The sequence below is a fragment of the Ovis aries genome, chromosome 17, assembly GCF_016772045.2.
Source record: "Ovis aries strain OAR_USU_Benz2616 breed Rambouillet chromosome 17, ARS-UI_Ramb_v3.0, whole genome shotgun sequence".
Taxonomy (NCBI): domain Eukaryota; kingdom Metazoa; phylum Chordata; class Mammalia; order Artiodactyla; family Bovidae; genus Ovis; species Ovis aries.
In genome coordinates this window covers 70849146-70875677 of record NC_056070.1, presented here as the reverse complement: position 1 = coordinate 70875677, position 26532 = coordinate 70849146, and the positions used below count along the sequence as shown (strand labels likewise).

At 50.9% G+C, this 26532-nt stretch overlaps 1 protein-coding gene and 1 gene segment (V, D, J or C); both read right to left on the bottom strand.

Moving 5' to 3' along the window:
- Positions 1 to 26532, bottom strand: part of LOC114108841 (immunoglobulin lambda-1 light chain) — a 469312-nt gene that overhangs the window by 344391 nt on the left and 98389 nt on the right. For 5 of the 10 annotated variants that reach the window (XM_060401339.1, XM_060401342.1, XM_060401337.1 and 2 more), the window contains exon 1: positions 13525 to 13620. The exons of 2 other annotated variants lie outside the window; for them this stretch is intronic. In XM_060401339.1, the coding sequence (XP_060257322.1) occupies positions 13525 to 13579 (55 nt within the window). In that variant the 5' untranslated portion in view covers positions 13580 to 13620. Of the gene's footprint in view, positions 1 to 13111; positions 13416 to 13524; positions 13621 to 20167; positions 20475 to 20583; positions 20674 to 26532 lie in introns of those variants that run through there. 3 more of the 10 variants (XM_060401343.1, XM_042234113.2, XM_060401345.1) reach the window with 3 other exon arrangements.
- LOC132658070 (immunoglobulin lambda variable 5-39-like) lies at positions 8810 to 9506 on the bottom strand. The segment is given in 2 exon segments: positions 8810 to 9318; positions 9435 to 9506. Coding segments are annotated over 2 exon segments (552 nt in total).

Sequence of the window (26532 nt, the reverse complement as noted above, 5' to 3'; positions counted from 1 at the left end):
TCAAAATCAGGTGCTTCACATAAATGTATAAAAAAAAGGTACATCATCTTCTGGCCATGAGTGAAACCTGCTGACATTTTATGATCCTTTCTTTCTGATAACCAAAAACTTATTTCTTCCAAGGGTGTTTTTTTCTTAAACCAGGAATTACCCTCCAAATAAAGTTGCATTCCTATAGGGTGAGGGTGTAGTGAGTTACAATCAAGAAAGGAATTTATTTAACCCAAGGTTAACATGATTAGTCTTAAAGGTTAGTACTTATTTCTCCTATATGCTTAAAGGTTAATACTGATTTCTTCTATATGTTAGTTATATTCATTATAAGGGTAGGGAACATGGAGATTTAGCAGCAAACATCAGCCCAACAAATGAAAATCCTTTCACCAATGCTCCCCTTAAGATCTATTTAGTCTTAAGATAGTGATAAAGTTACATTTTTGCATAGCAAGGACACAGTGATTTATAACAAAGCACAGTGATCTATTACAAAAGAGAAAATCCATTAACTCAAAAAGTCTAGTATTGCTAACATCAAACTACTATATTTCCTTTTCTATAGTCCAAATACATTGATTAATATATTCCCAAGTGCCTAAGGATATGGAGGCCTGGCGGCAATCATTGACTCAACAAAAAGAAAAAGCCCTATGCTAATTAAGACTCTCAAAATACTCCAAAACTCTCTGTGCTGTTTATGGTTGAGAGGTAGTAAACAATCATGTGGCAGGAGTATGGATAATCCTGTCACACAAGCTAGTCTGTCAGCAGAGAGGTTTGACCTGAGACATCCTTGTCCCACCCAGAGCAGGGAATTAGCAGCAATTATTGGCACAACAAATGAAGAACCCTTCACCAATATAATTCCTAACCAACACACTATACTAATAATTTCCAACTCCCCAAAAGATTTTGCCTTTAGTAAGCCTAAAACATCTCGTGCCTCTCAGGTTGGGAGGCTGTAAACAATCACATGTGGCCGGACGAACCTATACAGGCGGGCTAGATAAACTTCAGAGGAGTCCGTAAGCTGAAACACTCTTGTCACGCCCAGGAATTTTTATTGCCTTGGAGCTGCACGTTTACTTCTTCTCTGAGAGAAACGGTTATGGGGGAGAGCCCCCTGTAAAGTCAGAGGTGTAGGTGAGAGCATAAAACAGACTCTGGTTTTGGGGTTAGATGCTCGGGAACAGGGGGTTTCCTGAGGCTTGATCACGCCTTTGCGTATGCCAAGCCTCCTTCCTCATGACCTTTGGCATGGGCGGAGCTCCTCACGCTGGTCCCCGGCAACAGCTGAGTGCCAGGGATCTGAGGCTTCTTGGGAAGGAAGGGTTAGACAGGCTCAAGGAGGGGCCGAGGAAGTGAGTGTTTCAGGAAGATCTGGAGACACGGCCATGATCTTCCGACAAAGGGAGCTGGCTCTTGACCATGGAGATCATGGTCTACAGACCTACACGGTCACGGGAGGACTGTAGAAAGAGAGAGGCCAGGACTGGGAGGAGAGTCGTGAGTGAGGGGAGCAGGAGGGCGGGCTCTGAGCAGAGATGAGGAGAGCTGGAGGGGTGCACGGGGTGGGCTCTGGGGGCTCCTCCCTTCCTCTCTTTCTGGGAAGAGGGTGGGGACTGATGACCCCCTGACCCCTTCACCCTCCAATTCTGGGTGCTCGGCCCCAGGTGCAGCTTCAGTCCCAGGAGGAGGCCTGGGGGCCGCGGCTCTGAGTCTGTCCCCTGAGAGGAAGCACCTGCTGTCCCGTCCAAGTCAGGCCGCTGAGCCCGGGGGCAGGGCCAGCTCAGTGGACCATGCGGGTATGTTGATGTTTTGCCAACTCTGAGCGGTAGACATCGCCTCCTCGTGACGCGCTCGGGGAACGTTCACAGTGGTGAGATTGTGAGCAAGGTGCTGCTCAGCTGCTTGGTTCTCAATCCTGTCTGACTCTTTTGCGACCTTGTGGACTCTAGCCCACCAGGCCTGTCTATCCATGGGATTCTCTAGACAAGAACACTGAAGTGGGCTGCTGTTTCCTGCTCCAGAGGATCTTCCCACCCAGGGACAGAACCCACATCTCTTATGCCTTTTGCACTGGTAGGCGGTTCTTTACCCCTCATGACTCCTGGGAAGCCTTTGAGGAAGGAGGGGCTGCCTTTTCCCCTGTCACCAAATACCTTATCAATGAACAAATAAATGAATCAAATAATAAATGTTACATGTCTTTGATAGCATACACAGAACTTCTTTATTCTCACCTATCGTATTTTCAGGTTATTCTTGTTCTCATAATTCAGACTATCTTGTTCTCATGATTCTTTTTTTTTTTTCCCCGTACATTTATCTCCTTTTCCTTTGGACCCAAGAGTGTTTATATTTGTTAATCAAATAGATCTGATGTCTGTCCCTAAAAACATCTGTCACCTGACTTCATCTCAGGCACCTCACCGTTGATGTCTATGCCGTCTCACTTCCCTTCAGTATTTAGTTTCCTGGTTCTTCATATAAGTGTCAGTTTTTACTGGATCCTGGACTGTGTGGAAATTGTTTGAAGAAACTCTGGGTTCCATTTCCTTTTCCTTTAACAGGAGATGCTTCTGTGGCGGAAGCTCAGGGATGTGCGTTCGCTGCCCAGGGACCCAGCAAGGGCGGCACTGACCCCCTGCTCTGTGCTGCCGACTCCGACCTGGGATCCAGGGGCGCCTGTGTGAGCAGCTCTGTCATCCAGGGGCGTGTGCCCACCCCCTGTGTGCCGCTGCCCTCAGGAGGGGAGTCGGGCTGAGGGGACAGCTGGGCTGCACTCAGGGGACACCTATTCTGCTGGGTTCCGTGGCCTCAGGGCCTCCAGGAAGGGAGGGGTAGACGCCTCGCCCGGGGCGCCCCGTGGCTGTGGGGGATGCAGGCCTTTGTCTCCTTTTGCTCTGGCCTGAAGCACTGTGCAAACTTCCAAGCCGTCAGCCCATGAGAAACAGCAATAATCAGCGTCGTCCTCAGCATGAACTGAGGTGGTCAGAGAGGCTGAGCTGCCAGACTTGGAGCCAGAGAACCGATCCGGGACCCCTGAGGATCTTTAGCCATTTCCATAGGTCAGGAATCTGGGGGCCGATCCTGGGAGCTGTTGGAACCAGCTCACATAATAACCCCCGGTTATGTTGCTGCTTCCGGTACAAGAGATGGTGACCCTCTGGCCCAATATCCCGGAAAAGGAGGGCAGCTGAGTCAGCCCAGCCTGGGCCCAGGATCCTGGGAGGCGGAGAGACAGAGATGGTGACTCGGGCGTCCAGACACGAGTGCAGGGAGCAGGGCCTGTGAATCTTCCCAGGGGCCCTCCTCTGTTCTCCCATCCAGTCACCTGTGCAGAGAGCGCCCAGGTTGAGGAGCAGAGGGGACCCGGCCATGGTGGACACGGTCAGGGCGTCCTGCCATCTCTGGCCCCACAGCTGAGCAGAGCGTCCCCACACCGCTCCTTCCCCTCTTCATGCCCTCAGAGGGAGGGTCCATTCATTCAAATGAGTCCCACCCATCCGTCCCTGGGCACTGGCTCAGGCCCCTGTGCCTGAGGGTGGCCAGTGGGTGGGCTGGGGCGGGGCTGTATGTGGCCCTGGGGTGGGAGGTCACAGCTGGGAGCCACCGGCAGAGGCCACCAGGCAGCACCAGGGTCCCAGCTCGCATCCTCTTAACCACCTCACGATCGGCCCCCGAGCGCCCCCTGGGGTCCAGGCCCAGACACACATCCTGTGACCTGGGAACCAGCCCCCTCAGGGAAGCCCCTGACCTGCTCTGTCCTCTGTCTCCTTCTTGCCTTCAGGCCGGGAGCCCGTTCTGTGTCCCCTGTGACCTCAGGGCCGTCTGTGGGCTCCCCTCCGACCCTCAGGGTCAGTCTGTACATGGCGCGCTTGGCAGCTCAGGGGTCAGGACTGAGGGGGCGTCGGGGACACGTATTCCTTTAAGTCAGGCTCAGGTCAGGACAGTGGCGACCCCGAGGATGCAGCCTCCCGACTGTGCAGGAGGCGAGCACTTTCTCCTTCATTAGAAATGAAGCAGTGCCTTACACACGCACACAAGCACACACAGCTTGCTTCGAGGTCCTTTCCCAGTGGAGAATAAGCATTTTGTTTTGAAATATGCTCCGTGACCCCACTGTACTGGTTCCTGGTCTCGTCTTTCCTACCTAAGTTAAACAAAGCACTTGCCACGTGTTCACTCCCTGTTGGCTTGGGAAGCAGAAGCCGCCTTTCTGAGTGAGGCTAACTCTGCTCCCAACTCCCGGGACAGAGAAGGCAAGGTGACTGTGGTGGCACCACCTGTGTCCAGGTGCCCAGATCACCATCACCGCCGTCCTCCTCCTCTTTCATCCAAGGATAGGAGCCCCCAGTGGTCAAGGAACCTGAGTGACTGCGGCTGGAGCCAAAGGACCAGTCGCGGCTCCTGAGGACTGGGGGCCCGCAGGCATCATGGTTTGGGGTCTCTGGCTGGGACCTGTTGGTTCCCGGACACCTCACACCGCCAGCTCTGCCGCTCTTTCTGGGACTAGAGGACCTGAGCACTGGGCTGGACAGTGGGCCCGGCTGAGACAGTCCAGACTGTGCTCCGGACTCTGTGCTCAGCGGGGAGGGGGCAGGTGGCATGTCACTGCTGCAGAGCCTGACTCCGAGCAGGCACAGCGACCCTTGAGTGGTGTCAGGATCCAGCATCTTTCCCTCTGACATCTAAGGGCTCCGCCCCGTCCCCACTGCTCACACCCCCTCCAGCTTCTCAAGGGAAGCAGGTGTAAGGAAGCCACACTGTAAACAATGCAGGGACCCACAGCCCGGCTGCTGAGTGTTTTCCTGGAAGAAACTGTTTCACTCCTGTTCAAGTTTTCTTTTGTATTTCTACTGAAAGTTTATTGTTATCATACAAATATGGTCAAAGTTTATGCTTTTAATTTTATGACTGGAAACAGATTCAGAAACACTTTGAACTGCTTTTCAGTTCAGTTCAGTCACTCAGTTGTGTCTGACTCTTCGTGACCCCATGAATCACAGCGCGCAAGTCCTCCCTGTCCATCACCAACTCCCAGAGTCTACCCAAACTCAAGTCCATTGAGTCGGTGATGCCATCCAGCCATCTCCTCCCCTGTCGTCCCCTTCTCCTCCTGCCCCTAATCCCTCCCAGCATCAGGGTCTTTTCCAATGAGTCAACTCTTCACATGAGGTGGCCAAAGTATTGGAGTTTCAGCTTCAGCACCAGTCCTTCCAATGAACACCCAGGACTGGTCTCCTTTAGGATGGACTGGTTGGATCTCGTTGCAGTCCAAGGGACTCTCAAGAGTCTTCTCCAACACCACACTTCAAAAGCATCAGTTCTTCGGCACTCAGCTTTCTTCACAGTCCAACTCTCACATCCATACATGACCACTGGAAAAACCATAGCCTTGACTTAGACGGACCTTTGTTGGCAAAGTAATGTCTCTGCTTTTGAACATGCTATCTAGGTTGGTCACAACTTTCCTTCCAAGGAGTAAGCGTCTTTTAAATCATGCTGCAATCACCATCTGCAGTGATTTTGGTTTGTATCATTTTAAAATTCTATAGTATTTTTAATAATGTGGACTTGAATATTTTTGTATTCATTCTCAGTAATTTACAGCACAGTAATTCTCATATTAATTCTTCATATCAAAATAATTTCACATAACTTTTGACTTTTATTATTGGTTTGAAAACTTACATGGAAGTGAAGGTCTGGGAAGAACACTCCCCCACCCAGTGCATCCGTGACTCCACATATCCCCGCTGGATCTGGCTGTCAGCACCCTCCATGTTTCAGGGCACCTTCACTTTCTGGGACCAGCCAGGGCAGCTGTGGGGAAAATCTGTGAGTGCGTGTGTGATTGGTGAGGGGTCTGTGGTGGGGGGTGGCCTTTGTATTTTGTATTCAGAGTTCACAGATGTAGGTTCCATTTTCAAAGCCTTGGAGATACCACCCTGAATTTCAGGAGCCCTGAAATCACGCTGACACCCTCTTCTGTTAGAGCACCCGGGTCATAATTCTCACCAGCAGGTTGTGGGTCACAAAGGCGCTCCTGGTGGAGAGGTGACCCCAGGTGCCCACCGCAGGGGAACCTCAGGACTCCTGTATTCCTGGAGTTCAAGGACCCCTGCTGCACCTTCCCTTCCTCAGACATATCAGCTCATCTGGGACTAGAGGAAACTGGTTCCAGGGCTGTTTTATCCTCTATGTCTTTCCTCACAGTTTCCATTTCTTTGCTAAAACTTCCTACCTTGTGCTTCATGGCAGGTAAAGACCGTGTTTGCAGGGAGATTTGTGATCCATTTGGGAATGATTGTTATCTTTTATTGCAGTATAGTTGCTTTACAATGATACTGTGGTGTTGGAGGAGAGTCTTGAGAGTCCCTTGGACAGCAAGGAGAGCAAACCAGTCAATCTTTAAGAAAATCAACCCTGAATACTCATGGAAGGACAATGATAAAGCTGAGGCTGCAATGCTGAACAGCCGACTCCTTGGGAAAAACCTTGATGCTGGGAAAGATAGAGGGCAGGAGAAGGGGATGACAGAGGAGGAGATGGTTGGATGGCATCACTGATTCACTGGACTTGGACTTGGGCAAATACCAGGAGATGGTGAGGGACAGAAAGCCTTGCGTGCTACAGTTCATGGGTTCACAAAGAGTGACACATGACTTTGTGACTGTACAACAAGCTGCTTTACAAGGCTGTGATATTTTCAATGACTGTTATCTTAGTGACACTCTGTTTTGAACTACAAACCTGGAGTATCTATTCACTGTGTCTTTAATTTCTTTAAGTGTTTTATATTGATTGTATCATACATGTTAGTGGTTTTATTTTTAGAAACTGGAGATTTATTCAGTTCCGTTCAGACACTCAGTCATGTCTGACTCTTTGCAGCCTCATGGACTGCAGCACGCCAGGCCTCTCTGTCCACCACCAACTCGCAGACCATACTCAAACTCATGCCCCTTGGGTCAGTGGTGCCATCCTGTTGGGAGCCGAGTTAGGCATTACTGACAAAATAGAGGCATGGCCCTAAACCCCTTCCCTTTGTTCCATAGGCACCGGCCCGGAATCAAGGAGTTAGGCTTCGTGATTCTGACTTGTGTTTTCCTTTCCTTGGCTGAGTTGACTGAAGAGAATATTAAGGTGCTTATTGTTGAGAGGAGCAAGAGAAGGCATAAAGCCTTCTGCAGCTGTGCTCAAAGAATAATTCATGAAGTTAATCACTGACATTTGTTCAAGGACTTTTACAAGAGAGTGTTCCAGGGTGAGCACAGAGGCCACAGCTTGAGAGGGATTCCTATCGGAAGCCTATGTGTGAGAAAAGTGTTTATGGCAAAGGAGTTTGCTGAATTTAGGGCTTAGGAATAATTAAAATAGTTAGAAGCTAAAGATTTAAGGATTGCTGTGATGTTACAATATTCTCCTATAGCTTATAAAAATTAGGGACATTAGAGATATTATTAGCTAGAAGCCCTTTCTAAGAAACAGTGAGCTTAGGATACTAGGGGCAAACAGGACTTAGAAAGATAAGAACTACACTGAGGAATGTGGTATGCAGCCCAGACATTAGCATGAGTTACAGCGTATTCACAAGGACACATGAGAAAAAGTAGATGAGAGAATCGCTGAGGAACTCCTTTTGAGGGGCAACAATGATTTTTGGAGAAAAATAAATCAGGGTCAATGGGATCTAAACATATCAAACCTCTGACCTATGCTTTTTGTAAAAATATAGAAGAGAATCATAAGCTTGAAATAAACAGGCAGTCCAAGAACAATGAGAGGCTGCCTCAGTTTCTCTCGCCGACACTGCCCATCCCTTCAGGTTGAATCCCTGGCTGCTGGAGCTGGACTCCGGCACCATCCAGCCATCTCATCCTCTGTCATCCCTTTCTCCTCCTGCCTGCAATCCTTCCCAGTATCAGGATCTTTTCAAATGAGTCTGCTTTTTGCATCAGGTGGCCAAAGGACTGGAGTTTCAGCTTCAACATAAGTCCTTCCAATGAATATTCAGGACTGATCTCCTTTAGGATGGACCTCCTTGCTGTCCAAGGGACTCTCAAGGGTCTTCTTCAACACCACAGCTCAAAAGCATCAATTCTTCAGCACTCATTCTTCAACTCTCACATCCATACATGACTACTGGAAAAACCATAGCCTTGACTAGGTAGACCTTTGTTGGCAAAGCAATGTCTCTGCTTTTTAATATGTTGTCTAGGTTGATCATACCTTTTCTTCAAAGGAGTAGACGTCTTTTAATTTGATGGCTGCAGTTGCCATCTGAAGTGATTTTGGAACCCCCAAAATAAAGTTTGCCACTGTTTCCACTCTTTCTCCACCCATTTGCCATGAAGTGATGGGGCCGAATGCCATGATCTTCGTTTTCTGAATGTTGAGCTTTAAGCCACCGTTTTCACTCTCCTCTTTCACTTTCATCAAGATGCTCTTTAGTTTTTCTTCACTTTCTGCCATAAGGGTGGTGTCGTCTGCATGTCTGAGGTTATTGATATTTCTCCCAGCAATCTTGATTCCAGCTTCTGCTCCATCCAGCCCAGCGTTTCTCATGATGATTCATTACTGAACTACAAAATACGATTCATTCCTGCATGTTGACTTTTATATCACAAAATGCCGAGTGAAACACTCACAGAGGCCTGTCTTATTGAGCCCTTGACCCTGAGCTGGGCCTGGCCTGAAACCACCGCTTCTGGGCTCCACCATGGTCTCCACTGAAAGGTTTTTATCTTTGAACAAGCTACATTTGCCCAAGAAAACCTGCATTGAGTAAGAGTATCTTAGCAATCTAAAAGCTGAATTGAAGCAAAAGATACATTATAAAATCTGCTGGTTTGAGGAAAATCAGGTGCTTGCCAAATATCTGACAATTGGAAGTCACCCCGAGCTCGACTTCATCCGAGCCACGAGCAGGGGTGAGTGGAGGAGGTTTCTGTCTCGCTTCCTCACTGCTCTGGGGCACCGTGTGGGCATTAGTGTCGCCAGGCCACACAGCACAGTGATAGTCGGCCTCGTCCTCGGGCTGCAGCCCAGAGATGAGCAGGAGCCCTGCGTTGGCTGAGGCATCTTTGGATCCAGAGAAGCGGTTGGGGACTCCAGAACTTTGGTTCTTATCGGAGTCTGACTTGACCCTCACGACATACCATGGAGGGCTTCCTGGCTTCTGCTGGAACCAAGATAAGGAGAAATCACCAACACTGTAGCCGCTGCTCAGGGTGCAGGAGAGTCTGGCTGATGCTCCCGGAGAGGCAGAGAGGGAGGCCGGCTGAGTCAGCACAGGCTGGAAGAGGGAACCTGCAGACACAGACACAGGGGAGACGGGGCAGGAGCTGCAGGGAAGAGTCCCAGAGTCTGCGCCCCAGGGGCTGATGAGGCTGGGGGCTGAGCCCTGGTGCCCGGGGCCCGTGCCTTCCTGTGCAGAGAGAGGAGCACGAGCAGGAGAGGAGTCCAGGCCATGGTGCTCACAGCTTCCTGGTCCCCACAGTGGGCTGGGCTGCCCCAGGCCTCCTGTTCTCCCCCAGCCTCTGCCAGAGGAGGGGCTGCCATGCAAATAGGGGTCCTCTCAGGGCCCACCCTCCCCCTCCTTGAACCCTGGTGGTGGAGCTCAGGTCACGGCTCAGACTAGGGAGCCCCCAGGAGGAAGCCCCTGCTGAGACCACACAGGTCTCTGCTCAGGGGGCTCTGCAGCCAGAGAGGAGGCACCACTGAGTTCCCTCAGGAGCACAGGCCCCTAGGCCAGCTCCTGGAGTGAGTGGTGCTCCCTGAGCAGCTGTGCAGGGACCCCAGGGCACTCCCAGTGCCCCCCTACTGGTTACATGTGAGAAAAAGCTTGCAGAAAAGGGGGGTGAAATTCATACTTTTCTGAACAAGAATAGCACTGGCTCTTGTAGAGAAATATTCAAAAGCAGGCTGAAATGCTTAGAAAAAAATAACATTTTACCATGGAATTACTCCACAAAAAGACACTGTAAGGAAGCATTTAACAGGAGGCTTCCTGTGTGCTGTTTTGGATCTGTCCTGAATCCTCTGTTCCTTATTAATTCCTGAATATTCAGGAATTAAGAGGGGTGGCAAACGCTCCCGGGGCTGAGGACTGCATGCATTTCCTTCGTTAGTTTTTCCGTATGGTGGTAAGTAACTATTTACGACCCTCTTCCTTTTTATGAACCATACGGTAAAAGTGATTATTTATAACCCTCTCTCTTTGGTATGGATTGCCTTATGTTTCCTTGATAATTTGTAAGTCTGGACTTTTGATCTTTATCTTTGCTGAACAAAGCTACCTTGTAAGACAGTATATAGACCCACACTATGTTAAATAAAACACCTTTGCTCCATCAGAGCTTGGGTCCCCGAGTCTCTCTCTAATTCTCCGGAGTATAGAAACCTGTTGTGCTCACTCTCCTGCCTGGGCTCCTAAGACCCTCTCGAGAAGGTGCACTGTGCCTTCACCCCCTCGAGAGGACGCCCGGTGCCTTCATGAGCGACGCAAGCCCTGTATCAAGGGCTTTATTGGTTTGCTGCTTAAACCAAGGAATATCCGCTTATTTCTCTCTCTCTCTTACTTTCTTAATGTTGATTCCGGACCACCAGGTTCTGGTCCATTAAAGGACCTCAACAAGACACAATGTATCCTTATTTACCATATGTGACATACTTCAGCAATTACTTGCTTCCCACTGATTTTTTTGTATACATTTTTTGTAACATTGAAAAACATGAAAAATTTTGTGGTTCTTTGAGGAAGTAGTTTAAGTGTCATACATACAACTCATACATAAAACAGATAAAAGGGCAATTTACAGGGCTTCCCTTGCGGTCCATTGTTTACGGTTCTACTTGCCAATGGAGGAGATATGGGTTCAGTACCTGGTCCAGGAAGATTCCACAATTCTCAGAACAACTAAGCCCCAGAGCCCCAACTACGGACGGTTGCTCACCTGGAGCCTGTGCTCTGCATCAAAAGGAGCCACCTCAATGAAAGGCTGCATACCGAATGAAGAGCAGCTACAGCTCCCTGCCACCGGAGAAAGCTGGGGAGCAATGAAGACCCAGCCCAGTCATTAATACACAAATACATTACATTTTAAATAAGGAGAAAACAGACAATATTATTGTCAACTACAAGCTGGCACTTTCTACAAACCCGTATTTGCTAATTCCTGAAAAACAACAACTAGGGCCTTTGCCAGCTGCCTCTGCAGCTGCGCTTGCTACGCTTCGCCCCTGCATGAAAGGAGTTCAGGGTGGAGAGCGAGGCACTCGGTGCTCCAGGGAAGCCAGTGGAACAGGTCTCTAGGCAGTTAGATATTTTCAGGAACGAATTTCATGATCCCAATGCTTGCATCTCTTCATATCTAGAAAATCACTACACTCCTTCTCTGCAGGCCACAGGCCCTTCCTCTATCTCCTGGGATGTCCCAGCCCCCAGCAGACTGCCCATTGGACAGCAGGCTTGCAGATGGCACCCCCAGGAGAGTGGGCTGAGGGCCTTTCTAGGTCCTCCCTGGGCACAGGGATGCTCTCACACTGGGACTCTTGTTTCCGTGGAAACCGACCATATTCCACAATGCGCATCTCTGTTAGCTGTGACCCCACAGTCCAGCCCCACCTACTGTGCGGACCCTGCACGTGTGTGTGTCAGGCCACTGACGGGGAGCAGCAGGACACATACCTGGTGACATGTGGTGCTCTGCGACCCCACGTGGGGGTGGGGCCAGGAGCTCAGGGCTCGGGGCTGTCTTCCCCCTGGCCTGTAGCCCCAGTTTGCCGCTGGACTGCCCTCCCACCTGAGTGAGAACAATCAGCTTCGTCCTTGGCGCTAAGTGCCCTAGAGCCTCTCTGAGACCCCCGCGGGCTGGTCGTGACTCCTGTAGTCAGGGGTCTGTGGACCCTGCCCAGTTGTTGCTGCAGCCAAGCTGCCCCCTTGGTGCCTACACTCTTGCTCGTCCCAGTGCGGGTGAGTGTGGCTCAGTGTCCATGGACAGAGTCACTGACCCTGACTGAGTCCACCCTGACGTTTCCCCGGATGCCTTGAGAGGACAGAGAAAGCAGAGAGCAAGACCTGCTCCCTGTGCAGGAGAGAGCAGTGAGGGGGAGAGTGGGGCTACCCAGGTCTGAAATGCCCTCAGACGGATCCCCCACCTCGGACCCTGAGAATAGAACAGTCGGACCGTATGTCCCCAGTGACGGGAGACAGATTTTCTCTTTCCTTCGAGACCCTGTCCTGGGAACAGGCTGCTGGAGGGACTTTGAGGACAGAGGGGAGAGGAGGAGCCTCCATGCACAGGCAGACCCCCCGATGTCCTGGACCCAGGGTGGGGCAGCAGCAGCAGCAGGTCCAGCCAAAGCCTGAGCAGGAAGCCGCTGCACAGCCCCATCTCCCCAGAGGGAAAGGAGTCCTGGTCTAGTTCCCGCAGGCCTGGAGCTCTGGGGGAGCCTGAGAGGCTGTCACAGGAAAGGCAGGAGCAGCAGCCTGGGCCTCAGCTCAGCCCACCGATGGCCATGGAGCCCCAACTGCAGCCTTGAGACCAAGAAACGGAGCAGGGATCCCCACGGGTCCACCACTAGCATCGGAGAGGACGAGGGCTGTTGGGACCAGGACACGTACTGGACAGTGATGCCTCCTGAATCAGACCCAGCTCCACTGTTTCTCTGCTTCTGACCTGAACCATCATGGACTCTGACCCCAGGGCCTCGGGCATTCAGGACTTTGTGCGCAGTTTTAGATAATCAATGGCAACCCACTCCAGTATTCTTGCCTGGAGAATCCCATGGATGGGGGAGCCTCGTGGCTCCTACAGTCCATGGGGTCACAAAGAGTCGGACACGACTGAGTGATTTCACTTTCACTTAGATAATCAAACACCATGTGGTTGCCGTAGAAAAGCCTTGATGATGGGGGCAGAATTAAGATGATCTGAACAGATTTCCAGGACCAAGTTCCTGGTGTGGGGCTCAGACCTCCGTTTTAAATCAAAGAAACAACAGAAGTGTCTGCATCGGCAGAAGATGCTTCAGCCCAGGAGGCCCGTCACTTGGGGGAGAGCAGGTTTTGTCTCGCTTCCCCCTGGCCTGGAGCACTGTGCCATTGCTGCTACTACTATCATAAGCGGCACAGTAATAATCCGCCTCGTCCTCAGCCTGGAGCGAGCTGATGGTCAGGGTGGCTGTGTTCCCAGACCTGGAGCCAGAGAATCGGTCGGGGACCCCCGAGGCTCGACTGGTTGCACCATAGATGAGGAGTTTGGGGGCTGATCCTGGGACCTGTTGGTACCAGCTACCATAACCACGCCCGATGTTGCTGCTGCTTCCAGAGCAGGTGATGGAGACCCTCTGGCCCAGGGACCCGGACACGGAGGACGGCTGAGTCAGCACAGCCTGGGCCCAGGATCCTGGAAGGGAGAGAGACAGAGATGGTGACTCGGGGGTCCAGACACGAGAGCACGGAGCAGGGTCTGTGAGTCTTCCCAGGCCCCATCCCCTGTCCCCGCATCCAGTCACCTGTGCAGAGAGCAACCAGGGTGAGGAGCAGAGGGGACCAGGCCATGGTGGACATGTCGGCGTCCTGCCGTCTGCGGCCCCACAGCTGAGCAGAGCGTCCGCACACCGCTCCTGCCCCTCTTCATAGCCGGAGAGGGGGCGGGGCCTCGCATGCAAATCACGCCCCCCCACCCCAGCTCTCTGCTGCCTCCCTGGGCCCCGGTCAGGTCCCTGTGCCTGAGGGAAGCTAGGGCCGGGCAGGGCCGGGGCTGTGGGCCGCCCGTGGGTGGGAGGTCACGGCTCGGCGCCCTGAGCAGAGGCCGCCAGGCAGTCAGCCCCGGGCCGGCTCGCAGCCCCGACGGTCAGGAGCGGCCGCCGCGCGCCCCCTGGGTGTCCAGGCGCAGACACACATCCTGCGGCCGGGCAGCAGAGCGCTTCAGGGCCGGCTCCTGCCCTCTGCTCTGTGCGCTGTCCCCGCCTCGGGTTCAGGCCAGGCGCCCCTTCTGGGTCCCTGTGACCTCAGGGCCAACCGTAGGCTCTCCTCAGACCCTTCATGTCGAGTGTGTCCGCTTTTCTCCCGGCTGCTCAGGGATTAGGGGTGAGGGGACGTCTGGGACGCGAATTCGCCTCAGATCAGGATCTGATCAGGGCCGTTCTGCTCCCAGGGAGGCCCGTCCCAGTCTGTGCAGGACAGGGGTCCCTTCTCTTCGGGCCTCCTCCCTGATGGCCAGAGCCCTGCTTCCTCTGGGTGTCCCCTCAGCCCTGACGAGGACGGGGCTCTTCCCTGTGCAGGGGAGGAGGGTGCGGGAGAGGCCCTGGAACCGAAATGCCTGGGTCTTTCCTGTGCACGAGCCTCTCCACACATGGGACCCCGTGCCGCTGTCCTGTCTCATGAGGGACACCTCCTGGGCGTCTCTCCTGCCGGCACAGGGCACCGGCTGCAGGGAGCAGGGCTGGTGATGCTCCCGGCAGTTTCTATTGAGACTCTGAAGGGCTCTGAGTGGCTTTTGTTCCCAGGGAGTCTGATACGTGATGGCTGTTAGGATCAAAGAGTGGGTTTGAGAAGGTACAGTTCAGGGACTGTTTGATCGGAAAAGGCCAGCTGACTGTACTTTGCCCTGCACTGCGTGTGTGTGTTACACTGCGGATGTGTGACTGTGAGATTTTAAATGAACCAAAACGTGTAAATGGATTGCCGAAAATCTAAGGTCAGCACTTAAAACAGCTGCATGAAGTTTCTGAGGAAAATCATATGCTCTGTTTTAATTTTGCATTGACAGCGGTACCCTTCTTGTTTGGTCGCTGAGTCGTGTCCGATTCTTCAGGACCCGATGCACTGTAGCCCGCCGGGCTCCTCGTCTATGGGTGGCCCTAAGCAAGAATACTGGCGTGGGTTTCCATCATTATTTGGGGGAGTTCTCTCCTTTTACTAAGAACATTTTAATTCAATGACACAGCATGTATCCTATGAAACTTTATTTCTTAACAGATGATGTATAACTCTTACAAAGATATTTGCATTCTTAAGGTTTTTTTTTTGGTGTCTGAGTGAGGCAGGGCTGGAACCAGCCTCTTTCTGCCACTTATTACAGTTCCACTGGGATATTTTTATCTCTGGGCAGGGGTTTCTGTCTGTAAACAGAGAGGGCTGAGGTATCTGAACCATCAGTCAGTCTCAGATCTGAGAAGAGGGACAGTACATGACAGGTCAGATCTGTTGTTCTCGGGAAGCCCAGAAGTGACCGCAGGAGGTTAATCAGAGTTAACCGTGGTCCAGACAGAGCAGCAGGGATGGCCCCACGGGGAGGGCACAGGGGAGGTTTTAGTCTCACTTCCTTGTGTGCTTGGAGCACCTTGTTAGTATCAGTGCTGCTGTGACGGTCTGAACAGTATTGGCCAGCCTCGTCCTCAGCTGCAGCCCCGAGGTGAGCAGGATCCCTGCACTGGATGAGGCAGCCTTAGATCCAGAAAAACGTCTGGACCCTGGAGCCTTGATACTTATTGGAGTCTGAGTAGAACCTCAGGAGTTACTGAGGAGACCCCTGACTTCTGTTGGCATAGGCGCCAACACAATACCCACTGCTCAGGGTGCAGATGAGTCTGGCTGATTCTCCCAGAGACGCAGAGAGGGAGGTCAGCTGAGTCAGCACGGGCTGGGAGAGGGAACCCGCAGACACAGACACAGGGGAGATGGGGCAGGAGCTGCAGGAAAGGTTCCCAGAGTCTGCGCCCCAGGGGCTGATGAGGCTGGGGGCTGAGCCCTGGTGCCCGGGGCCCGCCCCTACCTGTGCAGAGAGAGAGGAGCACCAGCAGGAGAGGAGTCCAGGCCACGGTGCTCACAAGACCCTGGTCCCCACAGTGGGCTGGGCTGCCCCAGGCCGCCTTTTCTGCCCCTGCCTCTGCCAGAGGAGGGGCTGCTGTGCAAATGGGGTCCATCCAGGACCTACCCAGCCCCTCCTTGAGCCCTGGTGCTGGAGAGCAACTCACAGGTCAGACTCAGGGAGAGGTGGGGGCTACCCACTTTGATCCCCTGGGAGGAAGCACCTGCTCAGGGCACTCTGCACGCAGAGAGGACACACTGCTGACTGCCCCCAGAAGCACAGACCCTGCCCCAGCCCAGCTCCTGGAGTGGAGTGGTGCTTCCTGAGCAATTGTGATGGGACCCCAGGGCAGTCCCAAAGCGCCCCCTGCCTGGAACATGTGGAAAATGTTGCAGAAAAAGAGATGAAATTCCTACCTTTATAAGAAGGTACAACATTGGCTCTACTAGAGAAAATTTTTAAAAACATTAAAATACTTAGAAAAATAGAAAATTTTATCATGGAATTACTACACAAAAAGGCAATGTATCCTTATTTACTGGAAATATGTAACAGTTCAGCTCAGTTCAGTTCAGTCGCTCAGCCACGTCCAAGTATTTGCAACCCCGTGGAGCACCACAGCCGGGCCTCCCTGTACATCACCAGCTCCCAGAGTTTACCCAAACTAATTTCCATCGAGTCAGTGATGCCATCCAACCATCTCATCCTCTGTCGTCCCCTTCTCCTCCTGTCCTCAATCTTTCCCAGCATCACGGTCTTTTCAAATGAGTCAGCTCTTCGCATCATGTGGCCAAAGTATTGGAGTTTCAGCTTCAAAATCAGTTCTTTCAATGAACATTCAGGACTGACCCCCTTTAGGATGGACTGGTTGGATCTCCTTGCAGTTCAAGGGACTCTCAAGAGTCTTCTCCAACACCACGGTTCAAAAGCATCAGTTCTTCGGTGCTCAGCTTTTTTATACTCTAACTCTCATATCCATTCGTGACTACTGCAAAACCATAACCTCAACTGGATGGACCTTGTTGGTGAAATAATGAATAATGTCTCTGCTTTTCAATATGCTGTCTAGGTTGGTCATAACTTTCCTTCCAAGGAGTAAGCATCTTTTAATTTCATGGCTGCAGTCACCATCTGCAGTGATTTTGGAGCCTCCCAAAAGAGTCAGCCACTGTTTCCACTGTTTCCCCATCTGTTTGCCATGAAGTGATGGGACCAGATGCCATGATCTTTGTTTTCTGAATGTGGAGCTTTAAGCCAACTTTTCACTCTCCTCTTTCACTTTCATCCAGAGGCTCTTTAGTTATTCTTCACCTTCTGACATGAGTGGTGTCATCTGCATATCTGAGGTTATTGATATTTCTCCCAGCAATCTTGATTCCAGCTTGTGCTTCATCAAGCCCAGCGTTTCTCATGATGTACTCTGCATAGAAGTTAAACAAGCAGGGTGACAATATACCGCCTTGCGTACTCCTTTCCCACATTGGAAACAGTCTGTTGTTACATCTCTGGTTCTAACTGTGGCTTCCTGACTTGCATACAGACTTCTTAAGAGGCAGGTCAGGAGATCTGATATTTCAACTTCTTTCAGAATTGTCCACAGTTTATTGTGATCCCCACAGTCAAAGGCTTTGGCATAGTCAATCAAGCAGAAATAGATGTTTTTCTGGAACTCGCTGGCTTTTTCGATGATCCAGCGGATGTTGGAAATTTCATCTCTAGTTCCTCTGCCTTTTCTAAAACCAGCTTGAACATCCGGAAGTTCACAGTTCATGTATTGCTGAAACCTGGCTTGGAGGATTTTGAGCATTACTTTACTAGCATGTGAGATGAGTGCAATTGTGCGGTAGTTTGAGCATTCTTTGGCATTGCCTTTCTTTGGGATTGGAATGAAGACTGACCTTTTCCCGTCCTGTGGCCACTGCTGAGTTTTCCAAATTTGCTGGCATATCGAGTGCAGCACTTTCACAGCATCATCTTTCAGGATTTGAAACAGCTCCACTGGAATTCCATCACCTCCACTAGCTTTGTTTGTAGTGATGCTTTCTAAGGCCCACTTGACTTCACATTCCAGGATGTCTAGCTCTAGGTGAGTGATCACACCATCGTGATTATCTGGGTCATGAAAATGTCTTTTTGTACAGTTCTTCTGTGTATTCTTGCCACCTCTTCTTAATATCTTCTGCTTCTGTTAGGTCCATACCATTTCTGTCCTTAATTGAGCCTATCTTTCCTTGAAATGTTCCCTTGGTATTTCTAATTTTCTTGAAGAGATCTCTAGACTTTCCCATTCTATTGTTTTCCTCTACTTCTTTGCACTGATCACTGACAAAGGCTTTCTTATCTCTCCTTGCTATTCTTTGGAACTCTGCATTCAAATGGGTATATCTTTCCTTCTCTCCTTTGCTTTTCACTTCTCCTCTTTTCACAGCTATTTGGAAGGCCTCCTCAGGCATTTTGCTTTTTTGTATTTGTTTTTCTTGGGGATGGTCTTGATCCCTGTCTCCTCCACAATGTCACGAACCTCTGTCCATAGTTCATCAGGCACTCTATCAGATCTAGTCCCTTAAATTTATTTCTCACTTCCACTGTATAATCATAAGGGTTTTGATTTAGGTCATACCTGAATGGTCTAGTGGTTTTCTCTACTTTCTTCAATTTAAGTCTGAATTTGGCAATAAGGAGTTCATGATCTGAGCCACAGTCAGCTCCCGGTCTTGTTTTTGCTGACTGTATAGAGCTTCTCCATCTTTAGCTGCAAAGAATATAATCAATCTGATTTTGGTATTGACCTTCTGGTGATGTCCATGTGTAGAGGTTTCCCTTGTCTTGTTGGAAGAGAGTGTTTGCTATGACCAGTGTGTTCTCTTGGAAAAACTCTGTTAGCCTTTGCCCTGCTTCATTCTGTACTCCAAGGCCAAATCTGCCTGTTACTCCAGGTGTTTCTTGACTTCCTACTTTTGCATTCCAATCCCCTATAATTAAAAAGAAGATCTCTTTTAGGTGTTAGTTCTAAAAGGTCTTATAAGTCTTCATAGAACCGTTCAACTTCAGCTTCTTCAGCGTTGCTGATCAGGGTATGCACTTGGATTACAGTGATATGGAATGGTTTGCCTTGGAAACAAACAGAGATCATTCTGTCCTTTTGATGTATCCAAGTCCTGCATTTTGGACTCTTTTGTTGACTAGGATGGCTACTCCATTTCTTCTAAGGGATTCCCGCCCACAGTATTAGACATAATGGTCGTCTGAGTTAAATTCACCCATTCCAGTCCATTCGCTGATTCCTAGAATGTCGACGTTCACTTTTGCCCTCTCCTGTTTGACCACTTCCGATCTGCCTTGATTCGTGGACCTAACATTCCTAACGTTCTAACTTGTGATAAAAGCAAGGTCCAATGCTGTACAGGTCCAATACTTCATAGGAACAAACTTCAGCAATTCCAGGCTCCCCATAGACATGCTCTCTTTATATATATATAATACTGAAGAGTACGAAAACTTTGTGGTTTTGATGAAGCAAAGTGTTGTACCTACAACTGTTACACAAAACATAAAAGGGGTGTTGGCACAATTTCCCTCGTGGTCCATGTCTAAGGTTGCCAGTGGAGGAGATGTGGCTTCAGTACCCGGTCCGTAAAGATGCCGCATTTTGAGGGACAGCTAAGCCACAGAGCCCCAGCTACCGAAGCCCGGCACCTGGAACCTGTGCTCTGCATTAAGAGAAGCCACCACAATGAAAAGCCTGCAAACCGAATGAAGAGTAGCTAGAGCTCCCTGCTGCCCGAGAAAGCTCATGAGCCATGAAGACCCCATGGAGTCATAAAGAAACAAATAAAGTAATAAAGCTCTAAGAAAGAACAGGAAAATGGGACTATTACTGTCAACTGCAAACTGCCACTTGTCAAGAGCATTTGCCAACAGCTGAACAACAACTAGAGCACGTGCCAACGGCCTGAGCAGCTGTACCTGCTGACCTTCGACACTGCATGCAAGGAGTCCAGGGAGGAGAGCGAGGCACTCGGTGCTCAAGGGAAACCAGTGGAACAGGTCTATAGGTAGTTAGATGTTTTCAGGAACTGATTTCATGATCCCAGTGCTTGCATTTCTTCAAATCTAGAAAATCACTAAATTCCTTCATGGGGACATCAGCTGCTTGTGACTAGCAGAAAGCCTCTTGTAAAGTAAGCTCCTGATTGCACTGAACTCCGCCCCGCCACCTTGCCTTCTCCACAATGTTAGATATTGGCTGCTTTGACAGGGGATGGTTCAGCCCCGGGAGGCCCATGACTGTGGGGAGGAGAGGCTTTTGTCTCACTTCCCCCCTGGTCTGGAGCTCTGTGCCAGCACTGATGCTGCTGTCATAAGCTGAACAGTAATAATCCGCCTCGTCCTCAGCCTGGAGCGAGCTGATGGTCAGGGTGGCTGTGCTGCCCGACTTGGAGCCAGAGAATCGGTCGGGGACGCCTGTCGGTCGTTTGCTGTTTTGATAGATGAGGGTTCTGGGGGCCGATCCTGGGAGCTGCTGGCACCAGCCCACATAATAACCACCCCCGATGTTGCTGCTGCTTCCAGAGCAGGTGATGGAGACACTCTGGCCCAGGGACCTGGACACAGAGGACGGCTGAGTCAGCACAGCCTGGGCCCAGGATCCTGGAAGGGGGAGAGACAGAGATGGTGACTCGGGGGTCCAGACAACAGAGGAGGCAGCAGGGCCTGTGTGTCTTCCCAAGACCCTTCCCCTGTCCCCACATCCAGTCACCTGTGCAGAGAGCGACCAGGGTGAGGAGCAGAGGCGACCAGGCCATGGTGGACACGGTCAGGGCGTCCTGCCGTCTGTGACCCCACGAGCGTCCCCACACCGCTCCTTCCCGTCTTCATACCCTGAGAGGGGGAGGGGCCTTTCATGCAAATCACGCTCCCCCCACCCCAGCTCCCTGACCCTCCCTGGGCCCCGGGTCAGGTCCCTGTGCTGGCGGGTGACCTGGGCGTAGGCAGGGGCGGGGCTGCTGGGGGCCCACCAGTCGGAGGTCACAGCTGGTGAGCTCAGCCCCACGGCCCTGCCCCTGCGGACCCACTGGCCACCCTCCAGCACAGGGACCTGAACCTGGGCTGATCCCAACTCTCACCCCTCCAGATCCGCATAAACAGCCCCCAAGCCCCCCCCGGTGTCCAGGCCCGGACACACATCCTATGACCTGCCGATCAGAACCTCGCAGGAACAGCTCCTGGCCCCGCTCTGTGCACTGTCCCCTCCTTAAGGCCAGGTCAGGCGCCCCTTCTGTGTGCTCCATGACCTCATGGCCATCTGGGGCTCACCTCAAGACTCACCTCAGACCCTCAGGGAAGTCTGTCCACAGCACCCTTGGCTGCTCAGAGGTCAGGATACAGGGGGCATCTGTGACACAAATTTCTTTAAATCATGATCAAGTCAGGGTCGTCCATGACGACCCCATGCATGTAGCTACCTGGCTGCGCAGGCCGTCAGATTCTTTGCTTTTTTTAGAAATGAATCAGTGTGTCTTCCGCACACACACACACACACACACACACACAAACACTACTCAGGGTGCTTCTCCAGTGGGTTATAGGCATTTTGCTCTTAAATACGCTCCCTGATCCAACTCTACCATCCTCCTGGTCTCCTCTTTCTTATTCAGTTAAATGAAATACATCCCACCCTTCCTTCTGTATCTGCTTGGGAGTCAGAAGCTGCCTTCAGGAGTCAGGCTTACTCTGCTCCCAGCTCCCAGGACACAGAGGAGAAGGTGACCTTGGTGGCACCGCCTGTGACCAGGTGCCCGTTTCATACTCACTCTCCTGGTCTTCGCCTTCCATCCTAGGACAGGGGCCCAGAGTCGTCAAGGAAATTGAGTGGCCACGTCTGGAGCCAGAGGAGCAATGGTGGCTCTGAGGGTTGGGGGCCAGCAGGCATCAGGGTGTGGGTTTTCTGCGGGGCCTGTTGGTGCACAGATGCATCACCTCCCCAGCTCTGCTGCCCTTTCAGGACAAGAGGACCTGAACGGCAAAGCAGACGATGGCCCGGCGGAGGTAGCGCAGACTGAGCAGGGGACCCTGGGGGACAGGCGGCATGTCACTGCTGCAGAGCCCGACACTGAGAAGGCAGCAGGGCCCCCCGGCATGGTGTGGGAACTAGCGTCTCTCCTCGTGATGGCTGAAGGCGCTACCTTGGACCTCTGCTCTCACCCTCCACCTTCTCAGGAGATAACACGTGACTCATGTGGTCAAAGTGTATACTATCTTTTAGTCAGCTGGCACCAGAATATCACACACTTTGAACTACTCATACATGGATATAATCTTTAACATTATATGCTCTTTCTAATTCTTGTTATCCTAAATGCTCTTGCATTCATTCTGAGCAGTTGTCTGTATAATCTCTAGCCCTAAAGGTATTGATTCTTCATTTCAAAATATTTTCTTATATGTTTTCATCTCTAATACTGACTTGACAGAGTCGTGGGAAGCCAAGGTCCATTACAAGACTCTCCCCCTTACATGTGTGCCACTCTCCACAGAAACACACAGGACCGGCAGTCAGCACCCCGTTTGTTGCCGGCATCTTCACCCTCTTTCTGGGACGGACAAAACAGCTGTGGAGAAAATCTCTGTTTCTGTGTGGCTGGTGGGACGTGAGGAGTGGCCTTTAGATTTTCTTTTCAGGGTTCACGGGTGCAGGTTCCGTGTTAAGCCCTGGATATACTGACAGAAGCCCTGAGACCACGCTGGCGCCCTCTTCTGTTTAGAGTCGCTGAATCCTAATTCTCATCAACAGGTTTCAGGTCACACAAGTGTTCCTGGGGGTGAGGCGGCCCCAGGTGCCCACTGCAGGTGGAGCTCAGGGCACCCCAGCGGCCCCCAGCCAGCCACTGCACCCGCACTGCCCTGCCCCCCGGGTCTGGGCCGCACCCAGGACTCAAGCTGTCCTGCGGGCCTCACCAGGATTTCCCAGAGCAAAACACATTTGCTGGAGTTCAAGCTCCAATCCAGCGCCTCCCCCTCCTCAGAAATATCAGGTCATGTGGGACTAAAGGAGGATGGTTCCAGGGCTGTTTCATCCTCTGTGTCTTTTCTCACAATTTCCACCTTTTTTGGTAGAACTTCCTACCTCATGCTTTGTGGCAAGTGAAGACCGTGTTAGCTGGGAAATTTTGAACAATTTGGGAATAATTGTTGTAGTTTTAAAAAATTTGTTGGCGTATAGTTGCTTGACAATGTTATTTTCAGTGATTGTTATCTTAGTGGCATTTAGCTTTGAACTAAAAGGAGGAGTATTTGTTTTGGTGGGGGTAGGAGGAAGTTTTATTTCTTGTTCATATAGATAAGTCACCAGTTCCTTTAATACCAAAAATCACAGTGATCTATCATCAAAGATAACTTTTAAGTTTGGTCTGTTTGATCCATACTTTAGGCCACAATCCCAGTGATATGTCACAAAAATTTATTTTTGCCATTTTAAATTACATCCCATTTTAAATTGGCAATAACAAAGACTAGAATGTACCTGATTTGAAAAATGATTTAAATCGATTGTTCATTCTGCAATACCAAAGTATTCATCACAATATGTTTTAAGCATGAATTATGATAAAAAAGAATTTAATACAAAAATATTTTATTAGAGAGTAATAGCATTTTGATTTTTATAATCCTTTTGGACATATTGAGTTAAATAGTACACCTCCACATAAAAGAATAATATGAATAATTGAAAGATATTAGTATGTGTTTCTTAAGTTTTATTTTTTTCTTTTTGGTTTACATCTCAGATACTGAGAAAGTGTGGACAATAATAACTGGGCAATAAATCATTTTTCTCTTCCTTTTTAAAAAATATTTGTCTTACAACATATTTGAATTTTCAGTCCAAAGAATTCCAGCTTTTCTCACAGTTATCTTTAAGCATTTTCTATTTATCATATTACAGGTGATACTAACTTTCTTTTAGAAACTGGAGGCCCATTGCTCATCAACAGAATATAATGAATTTCTGCATGTTTGCTTTTATATCACAAAACCCCAAGTGAAATACACAGAAGCCTGTCCTAGTGATCCCTCGACCCTGACCTGAGCCTGGCTTGACCCCACCTTTTCTGGGCTCCTCCAGTGTCTCCACTGAGAGGTGTTTTATCTCTTAACAAACCAACGTTTGAACAATGAAACCTACACTGAATAAGACAATATTAGCAATCTAAAAGTTGAGGTGAAGACAAAGATACAATATTATCAAATGTGCTGTTTTGAGAAAACTCAGGTGCTTGTCTGACAACTGGCGATTGAAGTCACCCACTGAGCTAGACTTCATCTGAGCCACGAGAAGGGGTGAGTGGAGGTCTTTGTTTCCCTTCCTCACTGGTCTGGAGCACCGGGTAAGCATTAGTGTCGTCATGCTGTAGAGCATGGTAATAGTCAGTGTCCTCCTCCGGCTGCGGCCCAGAGATGAGCAGGAACCCTACATTTGCCGAGGCTTCTTTGGATCCAGGGACACGGCTGGGAACCCAGAGTCCTGGTGCTCACTGGATTCTGAGTAGAAGAAACTCAGGAGGTACTGAAGAGGGGTCCCTGGCTTCTACTGCTATCAGTAAATCCTATATTCACCAACAATGTACCCACTGCTCAGGGTGCAGGTGAGTCTGGCTGATGCTCCCGGAGAGGCAGAGAGGGAGGCCGGCTGAGTCAGCACAGGCTGGGAGAGGGAACCTGCAGACACAGACACAGGGGAGATGGGGCAGGAGCTGCAGGAAAGGTTCCCAGAGTCTGCGCCCCAGGGGCTGATGAGGCTGGGGGCTGAGCCCCGGTGCCCGGGGCCCGCCCCTACCTGTGCAGAGAGAGAGGAGACCAGCAGGAGAGGAGTCCAGGCCACGGTGCTCACAAGACCCTGGTCCCCACAGTGGGGCTGGGCTGCCCCAGGCCTCCTTTTCTCCCTCAGCCTCTGCCAGAGGAGGGGCTGCCATGCAAATGAGGGTCCACCCAGGGCCCGCCCAGTCCCTCCCTGAGTCCTGCTCCTGGAGCTCCTCTCACAACCCAGACTCAGAGGTAGAAGAGGCTTCCCCTCTAGAGAGCCCCTGGGAGGAAGCCCCTGCTGAACCACACAGGTCCCTGCTCAGGGGGCTCTGCAGCCGGAGAGGACACAGGGCTGAGTCCCCGTGGGAGCTCAGGCCCCGCCCCCAGCCCGGCTCCTGCAGTGAGTGATGCTCCCTGAGCAGCTGTGCAGGGACTCCCAAGGCAGTCCCACAGCGCCCCCTGCCGGTAACGTGTGGGGAAAAGCTTGCAGTGAAAGGGGATAAAATTCATACTTTTCCAAAAAGGTACAGCATTGGCTCTAGTAGAGAAAAAATGTAAAAACAGATTAAAATATTTAGAAAAACATAGAACATTTCATCATGAAATTACTCCACAAATAGAAACAATGCATCTTTATTTACCATATGTAACATACTTCAGCAATAGATTTTCTGCATACATATTTTTTAACATGAAAAACATGAAAAATTTGTAGTTCTTTGAGGAAGCAGTTAAAGTGCTGTACATACAACTCACACACAAAACACACAAAAGGGAAATTTCCAGGTCTTCCCTGTGGTCCAGTGTTTAAGGTTCTACTTGCCAGTGGAGGAGACATGACTTTAGTACCGGGTCCGGGAAGATTCCACATTTCGTGGAACAGCCAAGCCCCAGAGCCCCAACTACAGAAACTCAGTCACCTGGAGCCTGTGCTCGGCAAAAAGACAAGCTACCTCAAGGAACAGCCTGCAAACCGAATGAGGGGTAGCTAGAGCTCCTGCCACCAGAGAAAGCTGGAGAGCAACGGAGACCCAGCAAAGTAAAAAATAAATAAAGTAATTACAAATTTAAAAAGACCAGGAAAATAGACAATATTATTGTCAGATACAACCTGGCGCTTGCCAAGAGCATTTGCCAAGGACTGAATAGCAGCCAGGACACGTGCCGACTGCCTCTGCCGCTGCACCAGCTGAGCTTCCACACTGCAGGACAGTTCAGGGTGGACAGCGAGGCACTCGGTGCTCCAGGGAAACCAGGGGAACAGGTCCCTAGGCAGTTAGATATTTTCAAGGACTGATTTCATGATCCTAATGCTTGCATCTTTTCATGTCTGGAAAATTACTAAATTCCTTCCCTGCTGGCCACGGGCCTCTCCTCCAACCCCTGAGATGTCCAGGCCCCATGCAGAGTAGACCATTGGACAGCAGGCCTGCAGATGGCGCCCCCAGGAGAGTGGGCTGAGGGGCCTTTCTAGGTCGTCCCTGGGCACAGGGATGCTCTCACACTGGGACTCTTGTCTCTACGGAAACCGACCATATTCCACAATGTGCATTTCTGTTAACTGTGGCCCCACGGTCCAGCCCCGCCTGCTGTGCAGACCCTGCACGTGTGTGTAGGGGCACTGACAGGGAGCAGCCGGGCACACACGTGGTGACATGCGGTGCTCTGCGACCCCACGTGGGGCTGAGGCCAGGAGCTCAGGGCTCGGGGTCACTTCCTCCTGGCCCTCTGAAGCCCCCGTGAGCGGCAGGGCTGCCCTCCCAGCTGAGCAAGAACAATCAGCCTCGTCCTCGGGCTGGAGCCCAGAGATGGTCAGGGTGCCCTGCCTGACCCAGAGCCCGAGAGCCTCGCTGAGACTCGGGGGGCCAGTTGTGGCTCCTGCGGTCAGGGCTTTGTGGACCCCCCA